This window comes from Pseudophryne corroboree, chromosome 5 (genome assembly GCF_028390025.1).
Source record: "Pseudophryne corroboree isolate aPseCor3 chromosome 5, aPseCor3.hap2, whole genome shotgun sequence".
Taxonomy (NCBI): domain Eukaryota; kingdom Metazoa; phylum Chordata; class Amphibia; order Anura; family Myobatrachidae; genus Pseudophryne; species Pseudophryne corroboree.
Window position 1 is genome coordinate 88,491 of NC_086448.1, and position 16,872 is coordinate 105,362.

Genomic DNA, 16,872 nt, shown 5'->3' on the forward strand with positions numbered 1-16,872 from the left:
ACACACATGACCCTAAGGATGACATATAGACACACCTGACACTAAGGATGACATATAGACACATCTGACCCCAAGGATGACATATAGACAAACATGACCCTAAGGATGACATATAGACACATCTGACCCGGAGGATGACATTTAGACACACCTGACCCTGAAGATGACCTATAGACACACCTGACCCCAAGGATGACATATAGACACACCTGACCCTAAGGATGACATATAGACACACCTGACACTAAGGATGACATATAGACACACCTGACCCTGAGGATGACCTATAGACACATCTGACCCTGAGGATGACATATAGACACACCTGACACTAAGGATGATATATAGACACACCTGACCCTGAGGATGACCTATAGACACACCTGACCCTGAGGATGACATATAGACACATCTGACCCTGAGGATGACATATAGACACACCTGACACTAAGGATGACATATAGACACACCTGACCCTGAGGATGACATATAGACACACCTGACTCCAAGGATGACATATAGACACAGTTTTCTACATTTCTCAGGGGGCGCCGTGATTCAAAACAGTATGAGAAGCACTGACCACAGTAACATCATTTATTGCTGATATAATGTGCGATGAGGTCATACAGATAAAGGGGACGCTGGCGTTTGGGGGTTCAGTCTGCAGCGACCCTGTGATAACTGTCCACGCGTGACTGCTGCAGGATGAAGTATCGGTGACTGTCCTGTGTCAGGGACGCTGTTGCTGCGCAGTCCGCAGGGGGCGTAAATGGGCGGAGGGTGACTTTCTTCACAGGCAGATTTATAAATGGGATGATACTGGGAAGAAGAGAATGTGTAATCGGGGGGAGGCCGCCACCTGAAAGAGAGGAGAAGGGTAACACAAAGCTGAGCGTACTGTACCCCCAAATCTCTCCATACGTCACTATGTTCCCCTGTATGGTGCCAGCCTAGGTACACTGCCAGTCACCTTCTCTATGTTCCCCTGTATGGTGCCAGCCTAGGTACACTGCCAGTCACCTTCTCTATGTTCCTCTGTATGGTGCCAGCCTAGGTACACTACCAGTCACCTTCTCTATGTTCCCCTGTATGGTGCCAGCCTAGCTACACTGCCAGTCACCTTCTCTATGTTCCTCTGTATGGTGCCAGCCTAGGTACACTGCCAGTCACCTTCTCTATGTTCCCCTGTATGGTGCCAGCCTAGGTACACTGCCAGTCACCTTCTCTATGTTCCTCTGTATGGTGCCAGCCTAGGTACACTGCCAGTCACCTTCTCTATGTTCCTCTGTATGGTGCCAGCCTAGGTACACTGCCAGTCACCTTCTCTATGTTCCTCTGTATGGTGCCAGCCTAGGTACACTGCCAGTCATCTTCTCTATGTTCCCCTGTATGGTGCCAGCCTAGGTACACTGCCAGTCACCTTCTCTATGTTCCCATGTATGGTGCCAGCCTCGGTACACTGCCAGTCACCTTCTCTATGTTCCTCTGTATGGTGCCAGCCTAGGTACACTGCCAGTCACCTTCTCTATGTTCCTCTGTATGGTGCCAGCCTAGGTACACTGCCAGTCACCTTCTCTATGTTCTTCTGTATGGTGCCAGCCTAGGTACACTGCCAGTCACCTTCTCTATGTTCCTCTGTATGGTGCCAGCCTAGGTACACTGCCAGTCATCTTCTCTATGTTCCCCTGTATGGTGCCAGCCTAGGTACACTGCCATTCACCTTCTCTATGTTCCTCTGTATGGTGCCAGCCTAGGTACACTGCCAGTCACCTTCTCTATGTTCCTCTGTATGGTGCCAGCCTAGGTACACTGCCAGTCACCTTCTCTATGTTCCCTTGTATGGTGCCAGCCTCGGTACACTGCCAGTCACCTTCTCTATGTTCCCCTGTATGGTGCCAGCCTAGGTACACTGCCAGTCACCTTCTCTATGTTCCCCTGTATGGTGCCAGCCTAGCTACACTGCCAGTCACCTTCACTATGTTCCCCTGCATGGTGCCAGCCTAGGTACACTGCCAGTCACCTTCACTATGTTCCCCTGTATGGTGCCAGCCTAGGTACACTGCCAGTCACCTTCTCTATGTTCCCCTGTATGGTGCCAGCCTAGGTACACTGCCAGTCACCTTCACTATGTTCCCCTGTATGGTGCCAGCCTAGGTACACTGCCAGTCACCTTCTCTATGTTCCTCTGTATGGTGCCAGCCTAGGTACACTGCCAGTCACCTTCTCTATGTTCCTCTGTATGGTGCCAGCCTAGGTACACTGCCAGTCACCTTCTCTATGTTCCCCTGTATGGTGCCAGCCTAGGTACACTGCCAGTCACCTTCTCTATGTTCCCCTGTATGGTGCCAGCCTAGGAACACTACCAGTCACCTTCTCTATGTTCCCCTGTATGGTGCCAGCCTAGGTACACTGCCAGTCACCTTCTCTATGTTCCCTTGTATGGTGGTGTCAGCCTAGGTACACTGCCAGTCACCTTCTCTATGTTCCCCTGTATGGTGCCAGCCTAGTTACACTGCCAGTCACCTTCTCTATGTTCCCCTGTATGGTGCCAGCCTAGGTACACTGCCAGTCACCTTCACTATGTTCCCCTGTATGGTGCCAGCCGAGGTACACTGCCAGTCACCTTCTCTATGTTCCCCTGTATGGTGGTGCCAGCCTAGGTACACTGCCAGTCACCTTCTCTATGTTCCCCTGTATGGTGCCAGCCTAGGTACACTGCCAGTCACCTTCTCTATGTTCCCCTGTATGGTGCCAGCCTAGGTACACTGCCAGTCACCTTCACCATGTTCCCCTGTATGGTGCCAGCCTAGGTACACTGCTAGTCACCTTCTCTATGTTCCCCTGTATGGTGCCAGCCTAGGTACACTACCAGTCAACTTCTCTATGTTCCTCTGTATGGTGCCAGCCTAGGTACACTGCCAGTCACCTTCACTATGTTCCCCTGTATGGTGCCAGCCTAGGTACACTGCCAGTCAACTTCTCTATGTTCCCTTGTATGGTGCCAGCCTAGGTACACTGCCAGTCACCTTCTCTATGTTCCCCTGTATGGTGCCAGCCTAGGTACACTGCCAGTCACCTTCACTATGTTCCCCTGTATGGTGCCAGCCTAGGTACACTGCCAGTCAACTTCTCTATGTTCCTCTGTATGGTGCCAGCCTAGCTACAATGCCAGTCACCTTCTCTATGTTCCCCTGTATGGTGCCAGCCTAGGTACACTACCAGTCAACTTCTCTATGTTCCTCTGTATGGTGCCAGCCTAGCTACAATGCCAGTCACCTTCTCTATGTTCCCCTGTATGGTGCCAGCCTAGGTACACTGCCAGTCACCTTCACTATGTTCCCCTGTATGGTGCCAGCCTAGCTACAATGCCAGTCACCTTCACTATGTTCCTCTGTATGGTGCCAGCCTAGGTACACTGCCAGTCACCTTCTCTATGTTCCTCTGTATGGTGCCAGCCTCGGTACACTGCCAGTCACCTTCTCTATGTTCCCCTGTATGGTGCCAGCCTAGGTACACTGCCAGTCACCTTCTCTATGTTCCCCTGTATGGTGCCAGCCTAGGTACACTGCCAGTCACCTTCACTATGTTCCCCTGTATGGTGCCAGCCTAGGTACACTGCCAGTCACCTTCTCTATGTTCCTCTGTATGGTGCCAGCCTAGGTACACTGCCAGTCACCTTCTCTATGTTCCTCTGTATGGTGCCAGCCTAGGTACACTGCCAGTCACCTTCTCTATGTTCCCCTGTATGGTGCCAGCCTAGGTACACTGCCAGTCACCTTCTCTATGTTCCCCTGTATGGTGCCAGCCTAGGAACACTACCAGTCACCTTCTCTATGTTCCCCTGTATGGTGCCAGCCTAGGTACACTGCCAGTCACCTTCTCTATGTTCCCTTGTATGGTGGTGTCAGCCTAGGTACACTGCCAGTCACCTTCTCTATGTTCCCCTGTATGGTGCCAGCCTAGTTACACTGCCAGTCACCTTCTCTATGTTCCCCTGTATGGTGCCAGCCTAGGTACACTGCCAGTCACCTTCACTATGTTCCCCTGTATGGTGCCAGCCGAGGTACACTGCCAGTCACCTTCTCTATGTTCCCCTGTATGGTGGTGCCAGCCTAGGTACACTGCCAGTCACCTTCTCTATGTTCCCCTGTATGGTGCCAGCCTAGGTACACTGCCAGTCACCTTCTCTATGTTCCCCTGTATGGTGCCAGCCTAGGTACACTGCCAGTCACCTTCACTATGTTCCCCTGTATGGTGCCAGCCTAGGTACACTGCTAGTCACCTTCTCTATGTTCCCCTGTATGGTGCCAGCCTAGGTACACTACCAGTCAACTTCTCTATGTTCCTCTGTATGGTGCCAGCCTAGGTACACTGCCAGTCACCTTCACTATGTTCCCCTGTATGGTGCCAGCCTAGGTACACTGCCAGTCAACTTCTCTATGTTCCCTTGTATGGTGCCAGCCTAGGTACACTGCCAGTCACCTTCTCTATGTTCCCCTGTATGGTGCCAGCCTAGGTACACTGCCAGTCACCTTCACTATGTTCCCCTGTATGGTGCCAGCCTAGGTACACTGCCAGTCAACTTCTCTATGTTCCTCTGTATGGTGCCAGCCTAGCTACAATGCCAGTCACCTTCTCTATGTTCCCCTGTATGGTGCCAGCCTAGGTACACTACCAGTCAACTTCTCTATGTTCCTCTGTATGGTGCCAGCCTAGGTACACTGCCAGTCACCTTCTCTATGTTCCTCTGTATGGTGCCAGCCTCGGTACACTGCCAGTCACCTTCTCTATGTTCCCCTGTATGGTGCCAGCCTAGGTACACTGCCAGTCACCTTCTCTATGTTCCTCTGTATGGTGCCAGCCTAGGTACACTGCTAGTTACCTTCTCTATGTTCCCCTGTATGGTGCCAGCCTAGGTACACTACCAGTCACCTTCTCTATGTTCCTCTGTATGGTGCCAGCCTAGGTACACTGCCAGTCACCTTCACTATGTTCCCCTGTATGGTGCCAGCCTAGCTACAATGCCAGTCACCTTCTCTATGTTCCCCTGTATGGTGCCAGCCTAGGTACACTACCAGTCAACTTCTCTATGTTCCTCTGTATGGTGCCAGCCTAGCTACAATGCCAGTCACCTTCTCTATGTTCCCCTGTATGGTGCCAGCCTAGGTACACTGCCAGTCAGCTTCACTATGTTCCCCTGTATGGTGCCAGCCTAGCTACAATGCCAGTCACCTTCTCTATGTTCCTCTGTATGGTGCCAGCCTAGGTACACTGCCAGTCACCTTCACTATGTTCCTCTGTATGGTGCCAGCCGAGGTACACTGCCAGTCACCTTCACTATGTTCCCCTGTATGGTGCCAGCCTCGGTACACTGCCAGTCACCTTCACTATGTTCCCCTGTATGGTGCCAGCCTAGGTACACTGCCAGTCACCTTCTCTATGTTCCCCTGTATGGTGCCAGCCTAGGTACACTGCTAGTCACCTTCTCTATGTTCCTCTGTATGGTGCCAGCCTAGGTACACTGCCAGTAACCTTCACTATGTTCCCCTGTATGGTGCCAGCCGAGGTACACTGCCAGTCACCTTCTCTATGTTCCTCTGTATGGTGCCAGCCTAGGTACACTGCCAGTCACCTTCTCTATGTTCCCCTGTATGGTGCCAGCCTAGGTACACTGCCAGTCACCTTCTCTATGTTCCTCTGTACGGTGCCAGCCTAGGTACACTGCCAGTCACCTTCTCTATGTTCCTCTGTATGGTGCCAGCCTAGCTACACTGCCAGTCACCTTCTCTATGTTCCTCTGTATGGTGCCAGCCTAGGTGCACTGCCAGTCACCTTCACTATGTTCCCTTGTATGGTGCCAGCCTAGGTACACTGCCAGTCACCTTCTCTATGTTCCCCTGTATGGTGCCAGCCTAGGTACACTGCCAGTCACCTTCACTATGTTCCCCTGTATGGTGCCAGCCTAGCTACACTGCCAGTCACCTTCTCTATGTTCCTCTGTATGGTGCCAGCCTAGGTACACTGCCAGACACCTTCTCTATGTTCCCCTGTATGGTGCCAGCCAAGGTACACTGCCAGACACCTTCTCTATGTTCCCCTGTATGGTGCCAGCCTAGGTACACTGCTAGTTACCTTCTCTATGTTCCCCTGTATGGTGCCAGCCTAGGTACACTGCCAGTCACCTTCTCTATGTTCCCCTGTATGGTGCCAGCCTAGCTACACTGCCAGTCACCTTCACTATGTTCCCCTGCATGGTGCCAGCCTAGGTGCACTGCCAGTCACCTTCACTATGTTCCCTTGTATGGTGCCAGCCTAGTTACACTGCCAGTCACCTTCTCTATGTTCCCATGTATGGTGCCAGCCTAGGTACACTGCCAGTCACCTTCACTATGTTCCTCTGTATGGTGCCAGCCTAGGTACACTGCCAGTCACCTTCTCTATGTTCCTCTGTATGGTGCCAGCCTAGGTACACTGCCAGTCACCTTCTCTATGTTCCTCTGTATGGTGCCAGCCTAGGTACACTGCCAGTCACCTTCTCTATGTTCCTCTGTATGGTGTCAGCCTAGGTACACTGCCAGTCACCTTCTCTATGTTCCTCTGTATGGTGCCAGCCTAGGTACACTGCCAGTCACCTTCTCTATGTTCCTCTGTATGGTGTCAGCCTAGGTACACTGCCAGTCACCTTCTCTATGTTCCCATGTATGGTGCCAGCCTAGGTACACTGCCAGTCACCTTCTCTATGTTCCCCTGTATGGTGCAAGCCGAGGTACACTGCCAGTCACCTTCTCTATGTTCCCTTGTATGGTGCCAGCCTAGGTACACTGCCAGTCACCTTCTCTATGTTCCCCTGTATGGTGCCAGCCTAGGTACACTGCCAGTCACCTTCTCTATGTTCCCCTGTATGGTGCCAGCCTAGGTACACTGCCAGTCACCTTCTCTATGTCCCCCTGTATGGTGCCAGCCGAGGTACACTGCCAGTCACCTTCTCTATGTTCCCCTGTATGGTGCCAGCCTAGGTACACTGCCAGTCACCTTCACTATGTTCCTCTGTATGGTGCCAGCCTAGCTACACTGCCAGTCACCTTCTCTATGTTCCTCTGTATGGTGCCAGCCTAGGTGCACTGCCAGTCACCTTCACTATGTTCCCTTGTATGGTGCCAGCCTAGGTACACTGCCAGTCACCTTCTCTATGTTCCCCTGTATGGTGCCAGCCTAGGTACACTGCCAGTCACCTTCACTATGTTCCCCTGTATGGTGCCAGCCTAGCTACACTGCCAGTCACCTTCTCTATGTTCCTCTGTATGGTGCCAGCCTAGGTACACTGCCAGACACCTTCTCTATGTTCCCCTGTATGGTGCCAGCCAAGGTACACTGCCAGACACCTTCTCTATGTTCCCCTGTATGGTGCCAGCCTAGGTACACTGCTAGTTACCTTCTCTATGTTCCCCTGTATGGTGCCAGCCTAGGTACACTGCCAGTCACCTTCTCTATGTTCCCCTGTATGGTGCCAGCCTAGCTACACTGCCAGTCACCTTCACTATGTTCCCCTGCATGGTGCCAGCCTAGGTGCACTGCCAGTCACCTTCACTATGTTCCCTTGTATGGTGCCAGCCTAGTTACACTGCCAGTCACCTTCTCTATGTTCCCATGTATGGTGCCAGCCTAGGTACACTGCCAGTCACCTTCACTATGTTCCTCTGTATGGTGCCAGCCTAGGTACACTGCCAGTCACCTTCTCTATGTTCCTCTGTATGGTGCCAGCCTAGGTACACTGCCAGTCACCTTCTCTATGTTCCTCTGTATGGTGCCAGCCTAGGTACACTGCCAGTCACCTTCTCTATGTTCCTCTGTATGGTGTCAGCCTAGGTACACTGCCAGTCACCTTCTCTATGTTCCTCTGTATGGTGCCAGCCTAGGTACACTGCCAGTCACCTTCTCTATGTTCCTCTGTATGGTGTCAGCCTAGGTACACTGCCAGTCACCTTCTCTATGTTCCCATGTATGGTGCCAGCCTAGGTACACTGCCAGTCACCTTCTCTATGTTCCCCTGTATGGTGCAAGCCGAGGTACACTGCCAGTCACCTTCTCTATGTTCCCTTGTATGGTGCCAGCCTAGGTACACTGCCAGTCACCTTCTCTATGTTCCCCTGTATGGTGCCAGCCTAGGTACACTGCCAGTCACCTTCTCTATGTTCCCCTGTATGGTGCCAGCCTAGGTACACTGCCAGTCACCTTCTCTATGTCCCCCTGTATGGTGCCAGCCGAGGTACACTGCCAGTCACCTTCTCTATGTTCCCCTGTATGGTGCCAGCCTAGGTACACTGCCAGTCACCTTCACTATGTTCCTCTGTATGGTGCCAGCCTAGCTACACTGCCAGTCACCTTCACTATGTTCCTCTGTATGGTGCCAGCCTAGGTGCACTGCCAGTCACCTTCACTATGTTCCCTTGTATGGTGCCAGCCTAGGTACACTGCCAGTCACCTTCTCTATGTTCCCCTGTATGGTGCCAGCCTAGGTACACTGCCAGTCACCTTCACTATGTTCCCCTGTATGGTGCCAGCCTAGCTACCCTGCCAGTCACCTTCTCTATGTTCCTCTGTATGGTGCCAGCCTAGGTACACTGCCAGTCACCTTCACTATGTTCCCCTGTATGGTGCCAGCCTCGGTACACTGCCAGTCACCTTCACTATGTTCCCCTGTATGGTGCCAGCCTAGGTACACTGCCAGACACCTTCTCTATGTTCCCCTGTATGGTGCCAGCCTAGGTACACTGCTAGTTACCTTCTCTATGTTCCTCTGTATGGTGCCAGCCTAGGTACACTGCCAGTCACCTTCACTATGTTCCCCTGTATGGTGCCAGCCTAGGTACACTGCCAGTCACCTTCACTATGTTCCTTTGTATGGTGCCAGCCTAGGTACACTGCCAGTCACCTTCTCTATGTTCCCCTGTATGGTGCCAGCCTAGGTACACTGCCAGTCACCTTCTCTATGTTCCCCTGTATGGTGCCAGCCTAGGTACACTGCCAGTCACCTTCACTATGTTCCCCTGTATGGTGCCAGCCTAGGTACACTGCCAGTCACCTTCTCTATGTTCCCTTGTATGGTGCCAGCCTAGGTACACTGCCAGTCACCTTCTCTATGTTCCCCTGTATGGTGCAAGCCGAGGTACACTGCCAGTCACCTTCTCTATGTTCCCCTGTATGGTGCAAGCCGAGGTACACTGCCAGTCACCTTCTCTATGTTCCCCTGTATGGTGCCAGCCTAGGTACACTGCCAGTCACCTTCTCTATGTTCCCCTGTATGGTGCCAGCCTAGGTACACTGCCAGTCACCTTCACTATGTTCCCCTGTATGGTGCCAGCCTAGGTACACTGCCAGTCACCTTCACTATGTTCCCCTGTATGGTGCCAGCCTAGGTACACTGCCAGTCACCTTCTCTATGTTCCCCTGTATGGTGCCAGCCAAGGTACACTGCCAGTCACCTTCACTATGTTCCCCTGTATGGTGCCAGCCTAGGTACACTGCCAGTCACCTTCACTATGTTCCCCCTGTATGATTGTGTCAGCCTAGGTACACTGCCAGTCACCTTCTCTATGTTCCTCTGTATGGTGGTGCCAGCCTAGGTACACTGCCAGTCACCTTCTCTATGTTCCTCTGTATGGTGCCAGCCTAGGTACACTGCCAGTCACCTTCTCTATGTTCCCCTGTATGGTGCCAGCCTAGGTACACTGCCAGTCACCTTCTCTATGTTCCTCTGTATGGTGCCAGCCGAGGTACACTGCCAGTCACCTTCTCTATTTTCCCCTGTATGGTGGTGTCAGCCTAGGTACACTGCCAGTCACCTTCTCTATGTTCCCTTGTATGGTGCCAGCCTAGGTACACTGCCAGTCACCTTCTCTATGTTCCCCTGTATGGTGCAAGCCGAGGTACACTGCCAGTCACCTCCACTATGTTCCCCTGTATGGTGCCAGCCTAGGTACACTGCCAGTCACCTTCTCTATGTTCCCCTGTATGGTGCCAGCCTAGGTACACTGCCAGTCACCTTCTCTATGTTCCTCTGTATGGTGCCAGCCTAGGTACACTGCCAGTCACCTTCTCTATGTTCCCCTGTATGGTGCCAGCCTAGGTACACTGCCAGTCACCTTCTCTATGTTCCTCTGTATGGTGCCAGCCTAGGTACACTGCCAGTCACCTTCAGTATGTTCCTCTGTATGGTGCCAGCCTAGGTACACTGCCAGTCACCTTCACTATGTTCCCCTGTGTGGTGCCAGCCTAGGTACACTGCCAGTCACCTTCACTATGTTCCCCTGTATGGTGCCAGCCTAGGAACACTGCCAGTCACCTTCTCTATGTTCCTCTGTATGGTGCCAGCCTAGGTACACTGCTAGTCATCTTCTCTCTGTTCCCCTGTATGATGCCAGCCTAGGTACACTGCCAGTCACCTTCTCTATGTTCCTCTGTATGGTGCCAGCCTAGGTACACTGCCAGTCACCTTCACTATGTTCCTCTGTATGGTGCCAGCCTAGTTACACTGCCAGTCACCTTCTCTATGTTCCCATGTATGGTGCCAGCCTAGGTACACTGCCAGTCACCTTCACTATGTTCCTCTGTATGGTGCAAGCCTAGGTACACTGCCAGTCACCTTCTCTATGTTCCTCTGTATAGTGCCAGCCTAGGTACACTGCCAGTCACCTTCTCTATGTTCCTCTGTATGGTGCCAGCCTAGGTACACTGCCAGTCACCTTCTCTATGTTCCTCTGTATGGTGCCAGCCTAGGTACACTGCCAGTCACCTTCTCTATGTTCCTCTGTATGGTGTCAGCCTAGGTACACTGCCAGTCACCTTCTCTATGTTCCCCTGTATGGTGCCAGCCTAGGTACACTGCCAGTCACCTTCACTATGTTCCTCTGTATGGTGCCAGCCTAGTTACACTGCCAGTCACCTTCTCTATGTTCCCATGTATGGTGCCAGCCTAGGTACACTGCCAGTCACCTTCACTATGTTCCTCTGTATGGTGCCAGCCTAGGTACACTGCCAGTCACCTTCTCTATGTTCCTCTGTATGGTGCCAGCCTAGGTACACTGCCAGTCACCTTCTCTATGTTCCTCTGTATGGTGCCAGCCTAGGTACACTGCCAGTCACCTTCTCTATGTTCCTCTGTATGGTGTCAGCCTAGGTACACTGCCAGTCACCTTCTCTATGTTCCTCTGTATGGTGCCAGCCTAGGTACACTGCCAGTCACCTTCTCTATGTTCCTCTGTATGGTGTCAGCCTAGGTACACTGCCAGTCACCTTCTCTATGTTCCCATGTATGGTGCCAGCCTAGGTACACTGCCAGTCACCTTCTCTATGTTCCCCTGTATGGTGCAAGCCGAGGTACACTGCCAGTCACCTTCTCTATGTTCCCTTGTATGGTGCCAGCCTAGGTACACTGCCAGTCACCTTCTCTATGTTCCCCTGTATGGTGCCAGCCTAGGTACACTGCCAGTCACCTTCTCTATGTTCCCCTGTATGGTGCCAGCCTAGGTACACTGCCAGTCACCTTCACTATGTTCCTCTGTATGGTGCCAGCCTAGGTAAACTGCCAGTCACCTTCTCTATGTTCCTCTGTATGGTGCCAGCCTAGGTACACTGCCAGTCACCTTCACTATGTTCCCCTGTATGGTGCCAGCCTAGGTACACTGCCAGTCACCTTCTCTATGTTCCTCTGTATGGTGCCAGCCGAGGTACACTGCCAGTCACCTTCTCTATTTTCCCCTGTATGGTGGTGTCAGCCTAGGTACACTGCCAGTCACCTTCTCTATGTTCCCTTGTATGGTGCCAGCCTAGGTACACTGCCAGTCACCTTCTCTATGTTCCCCTGTATGGTGCAAGCCGAGGTACACTGCCAGTCACCTTCTCTATGTTCCCCTGTATGGTGCAAGCCGAGGTACACTGCCAGTCACCTTCTCTATGTTCCCCTGTATGGTGCCAGCCTAGGTACACTGCCAGTCACCTTCTCTATGTTCCCTTGTATGGTGCCAGCCTAGGTACACTGCCAGTCACCTTCTCTATGTTCCCCTGTATGGTGCCAGCCTAGGTACACTGCCAGTCACCTTCTCTATGTTCCCCTGTATGGTGCCAGCCTAGGTACACTACCAGTCACCTTCTCTATGTTCCTCTGTATGGTGCCAGCCTAGCTACACTGCCAGTCACCTTCTCTATGTTCCTCTGTATGGTGCCAGCCGAGGTACACTGCCAGTCACCTTCTCTATGTTCCCCTCTATGGTGCCAGCCTAGGTACACTGCCAATCACCTTCACTATGTTCCCCTGTATGGTGCCAGCCGAGGTACACTGCCAGTCACCTTCTCTATGTTCCCCTGTATGGTGCCAGCCTAGGTACACTGCCAGTCACCTTCTCTATGTTCCCCTGTATGGTGCCAGCCTAGCTACACTGCCAGTCACCTTCTCTATGTTCCTCTGTATGGTGCCAGCCTAGGTACACTGCCAGTCACCTTCTCTATGTTCCTCTGTATGGTGCCAGCCTCGGTACACTGCCAGTCACCTTCACTATGTTCCCCTGTATGGTGTCAGCCTAGGTACACTGCCAGTCACCTTCTCTATGTTCCCCTGTATGGTGCCAGCCTAGGTACACTACCAGTCACCTTCACTATGTTCCCCTGTATGGTGCCAGCCTAGGTACACTGCCAGTCACCTTCACTATGTTCTTCTGTATGGTGCCAGCCTAGGTACACTGCCAGTCACCTTCTCTATGTTCCCATGTATGGTGCCAGCCTAGGTACACTGCCAATCACCTTCACTATGTTCCCCTGTATGGTGCCAGCCGAGGTACACTGCCAGTCACATTCTCTATGTTCCCCTGTATGGTGCCAGCCTAGGTACACTGCCAGTCACCTTCTCTATGTTCCTCTGTATGGTGCCAGCCTAGGTACACTGCCAATCACCTTCACTATGTTCCCCTGTATGATGCCAGCCTAGGTACACTGCCAGTCACCTTCTCTATGTTCCCCTGTATGGTGCCAGCCTAGGTACACTGCCAGTCACCTTCTCTATGTTCCTCTGTATGGTGCCAGCCTAGGTACACTACCAGTCACCTTCTCTATGTTCCCATGTATGGTGCCAGCCTAGGTACACACCAGTCACCTTCTCTATGTTCCTCTGTATGGTGGTGTCAGCCTAGGTACACTACCAGTCACCTTCTCTATGTTCCCATGTATGGTGCCAGCCTAGGAACACTACCAGTCACCTTCTCTATGTTCTTCTGTACGGTGCCAGCCTAGGTACACTGCCAGTCACCTTCTCTATGTTCCTCTGTATGGTGCCAGCCTAGGTACACTGCCAGTCACCTTCTCTATGTTCCCCTGTATGGTGCCAGCCTAGGAACACTGCCAGTCACCTTCACTATGTTCCCTTGTATGGTGCCAGCCTAGGTACACTACCAGTCACCTTCTCTATGTTCCTCTGTATGGTGCCAGCCGAGGTACACTGCCAGTCACCTTCTCTATGTTCCTCTGTATGGTGCCAGCCTAGGTACACTGCCAGTCACCTTCTCTATGTTCCTCTGTATGGTGCCAGCCTAGCTACACTGCCAGTCACCTTCTCTATGTTCCCCTGTATGGTGCCAGCCTAGGTACACTGCCAGTCACCTTCACTATGTTCCTCTGTATGGTGCCAGCCTAGGTACACTGCCAGTCACCTTCTCTATGTTCCCCTGTATGGTGCCAGCCTAGCTACACTGCCAGTCACCTTCTCTATGTTCCCCTGTATGGTGCCAGCCTAGGTACACTGCCAGTCACCTTCACTATGTTCCCTTGTATGGTGCCAGCCTAGGTACACTGCCAGTCACCTTCTCTATGTTCCGCTGTATGGTGCCAGCCTAGGTACACTGCCAGTCACCTTCTCTATGTTCCCCTGTATGGTGCCAGCCCAGCTACACTGCCAGTCACCTTCTCTATGTTCCCCTGTATGGTGCCAGCCTAGGAACACTACCAGTCACCTTCTCTATGTTCCCCTGTATGGTGCCAGCCTAGGTACACTGCCAGTCACCTTCTCTATGTTCCCCTGTATGGTGCCAGCCTAGGTACACTGCCAGTCACCTTCTCTATGTTCCCCTGTACGGTGCCAGCCTAGGTACACTGCCAGTCACCTTCACTATGTTCCTCTGTATGGTGCCAGCCTAGGTAAACTGCCAGTCACCTTCTCTATGTTCCTCTGTATGGTGCCAGCCTAGGTACACTGCCAGTCACCTTCACTATGTTCCTCTGTATGGTGCCAGCCTAGGTACACTGCCAGTCACCTTCTCTATGTTCCCCTGTATGGTGCCAGCCTAGGTACACTGCCAGTCACCTTCTCTATGTTCCTCTGTATGGTGCCAGCCGAGGTACACTGCCAGTCACCTTCTCTATTTTCCCCTGTATGGTGGTGTCAGCCTAGGTACACTGCCAGTCACCTTCTCTATGTTCCCTTGTATGGTGCCAGCCTAGGTACACTGCCAGTCACCTTCTCTATGTTCCCCTGTATGGTGCAAGCCGAGGTACACTGCCAGTCACCTTCTCTATGTTCCCCTGTATGGTGCAAGCCGAGGTACACTGCCAGTCACCTTCTCTATGTTCCCCTGTATGGTGCAAGCCGAGGTACACTGCCAGTCACCTTCTCTATGTTCCCCTGTATGGTGCCAGCCTAGGTACACTGCCAGTCACCTTCTCTATGTTCCCTTGTATGGTGCCAGCCTAGGTACACTGCCAGTCACCTTCTCTATGTTCCCCTGTATGGTGCCAGCCTAGGTACACTGCCAGTCACCTTCTCTATGTTCCCCTGTATGGTGCCAGCCTAGGTACACTACCAGTCACCTTCTCTATGTTCCTCTGTATGGTGCCAGCCTAGCTACACTGCCAGTCACCTTCTCTATGTTCCTCTGTATGGTGCCAGCCGAGGTACACTGCCAGTCACCTTCTCTATGTTCCCCTCTATGGTGCCAGCCTAGGTACACTGCCAATCACCTTCACTATGTTCCCCTGTATGGTGCCAGCCGAGGTACACTGCCAGTCACCTTCTCTATGTTCCCCTGTATGGTGCCAGCCTAGGTACACTGCCAGTCACCTTCTCTATGTTCCCCTGTATGGTGCCAGCCTAGCTACACTGCCAGTCACCTTCACTATGTTCCCCTGTATGGTGCCAGCCTAGGTACACTGCCAGTCACCTTCTCTATGTTCCCCTGTATGGTGCCAGCCTAGGTACACTACCAGTCACCTTCACTATGTTCCCCTGTATGGTGCCAGCCTAGGTACACTACCAGTCACCTTCTATATGTTCCCTTGTATGGTGCCAGCCTAGGTACACTGCCAGTCACCTTCTCTATGTTCCCCTGTATGGTCTCAGCCTAGGAACACTGCCAGTCACCTTCACTATGTTCTTCTGTATGGTGCTAGCCTAGGTACACTGCCAGTCACCTTCTCTATGTTCCCCTGTATGGTGCCAGCCTAGGTACACTGCCAGTCACCTTCACTATGTTCCCATGTATGGTGCCAGCCTAGGTACACTGCCAGTCACCTTCTCTATGTTCCCCTGTATGGTGCCAGCCTAGGTACACTGCCAGTCACCTTCTCTATGTTCCCCTGTATGGTGCCAGCCTAGGTACACTACCAGTCACCTTCTATATGTTCCCTTGTATGGTGCCAGCCTAGGTACACTGCCAGTCACCTTCTCTATGTTCCTCTGTATGGTGCCAGCCTAGGTACACTGCCAGTCACCTTCTCTATGTTCCTCTGTATGGTGCCAGCCTAGGTACACTGCCAGTCACCTTCACTATGTTCCCCTGTATGGTGCCAGCCTAGGTACACTGCCAGTCACCTTCTCTATGTTCCTCTGTATGGTGCCAGCCTAGGTACACACCAGTCACCTTCTCTATGTTCCTCTGTATGGTGGTGTCAGCCTAGGTACACTACCAGTCACCTTCTCTATGTTCCCATGTATGGTGCCAGCCTAGGAACACTACCAGTCACCTTCTCTATGTTCCTCTGTATGGTGCCAGCCTAGTTACACTGCCAGTCACCTTCACTATGTTCCCATGTATGGTGCCAGCCTAGGTACACTGCCAGTCACCTTCTCTATGTTCCTCTGTATGGTGCCAGCCTAGGTACACTGCCAGTCACCTTCTCTATGTTCCCCTGTATGGTGCCAGCCTAGGTACACTGCCAGTCACCTTCTCTATGTTCCCCTGTATGGTGCCAGCCTAGGTACACTGCCAGTCACCTTCACTATGTTCCTCTGTATGGTGCCAGCCTAGGTACACTGCCAGTCACCTTCTCTATGTTCCTCTGTATGGTGCCAGCCTAGCTACACTGCCAGTCACCTTCTCTATGTTCCTCTGTATGGTGCCAGCCTAGGTACACTGCCAGTCACCTTCTCTATGTTCCTCTGTATGGTGCCAGCCTAGGTACACTGCCAGTCACCTTCTCTATGTTCCCCTGTATGGTGCCAGCCTAGGTACACTGCCAGTCACCTTCTCTATGTTCCCCTGTATGGTGCCAGCCTAGCTACACTGCCAGTCACCTTCTCTATGTTCCCCTGTATGGTGCCAGCCTAGGTACACTGCCAGTCACCTTCACTATGTTCCCTTGTATGGTGCCAGCCTAGGTACACTGCCAGTCACCTTCTCTATGTTCCCCTGTATGGTGCCAGCCTAGGAACACTACCAGTCACCTTCTCTATGTTCCCCTGTATGGTGCCAGCCTAGGTACACTGCCAGTCACCTTCTCTATGTTCCCCTGTATGGTGCCAGCCTAGGAACACTACCAGTCACCTTCTCTATGTTCCCCTGTATGGTGCCAGCCTAGGTACACTGCCAGTCACCTTCTCTATGTTCCCCT

The 16,872-nt window shown here is 52.4% G+C and overlaps 1 protein-coding gene across 2 annotated transcripts in view; it reads right to left on the minus strand.

Annotated features, from left to right (window-relative positions):
• Positions 1 to 583: 583 nt before the first annotated feature.
• The window catches only part of LOC134928736 (uncharacterized), a 372,583-nt gene continuing 356,294 nt past the window's right edge, over positions 584 to 16,872 (minus strand). Inside the window, exon 11 of one of the 2 annotated variants that reach the window (XM_063924751.1) lies at positions 584 to 862. In XM_063924751.1, the coding sequence (XP_063780821.1) occupies positions 660 to 862 (203 nt within the window). In that variant the 3' untranslated portion in view covers positions 584 to 659. The remainder of the gene's footprint in view (positions 863 to 16,872) is intronic. The other variant, XM_063924752.1, reaches the window with a different exon arrangement.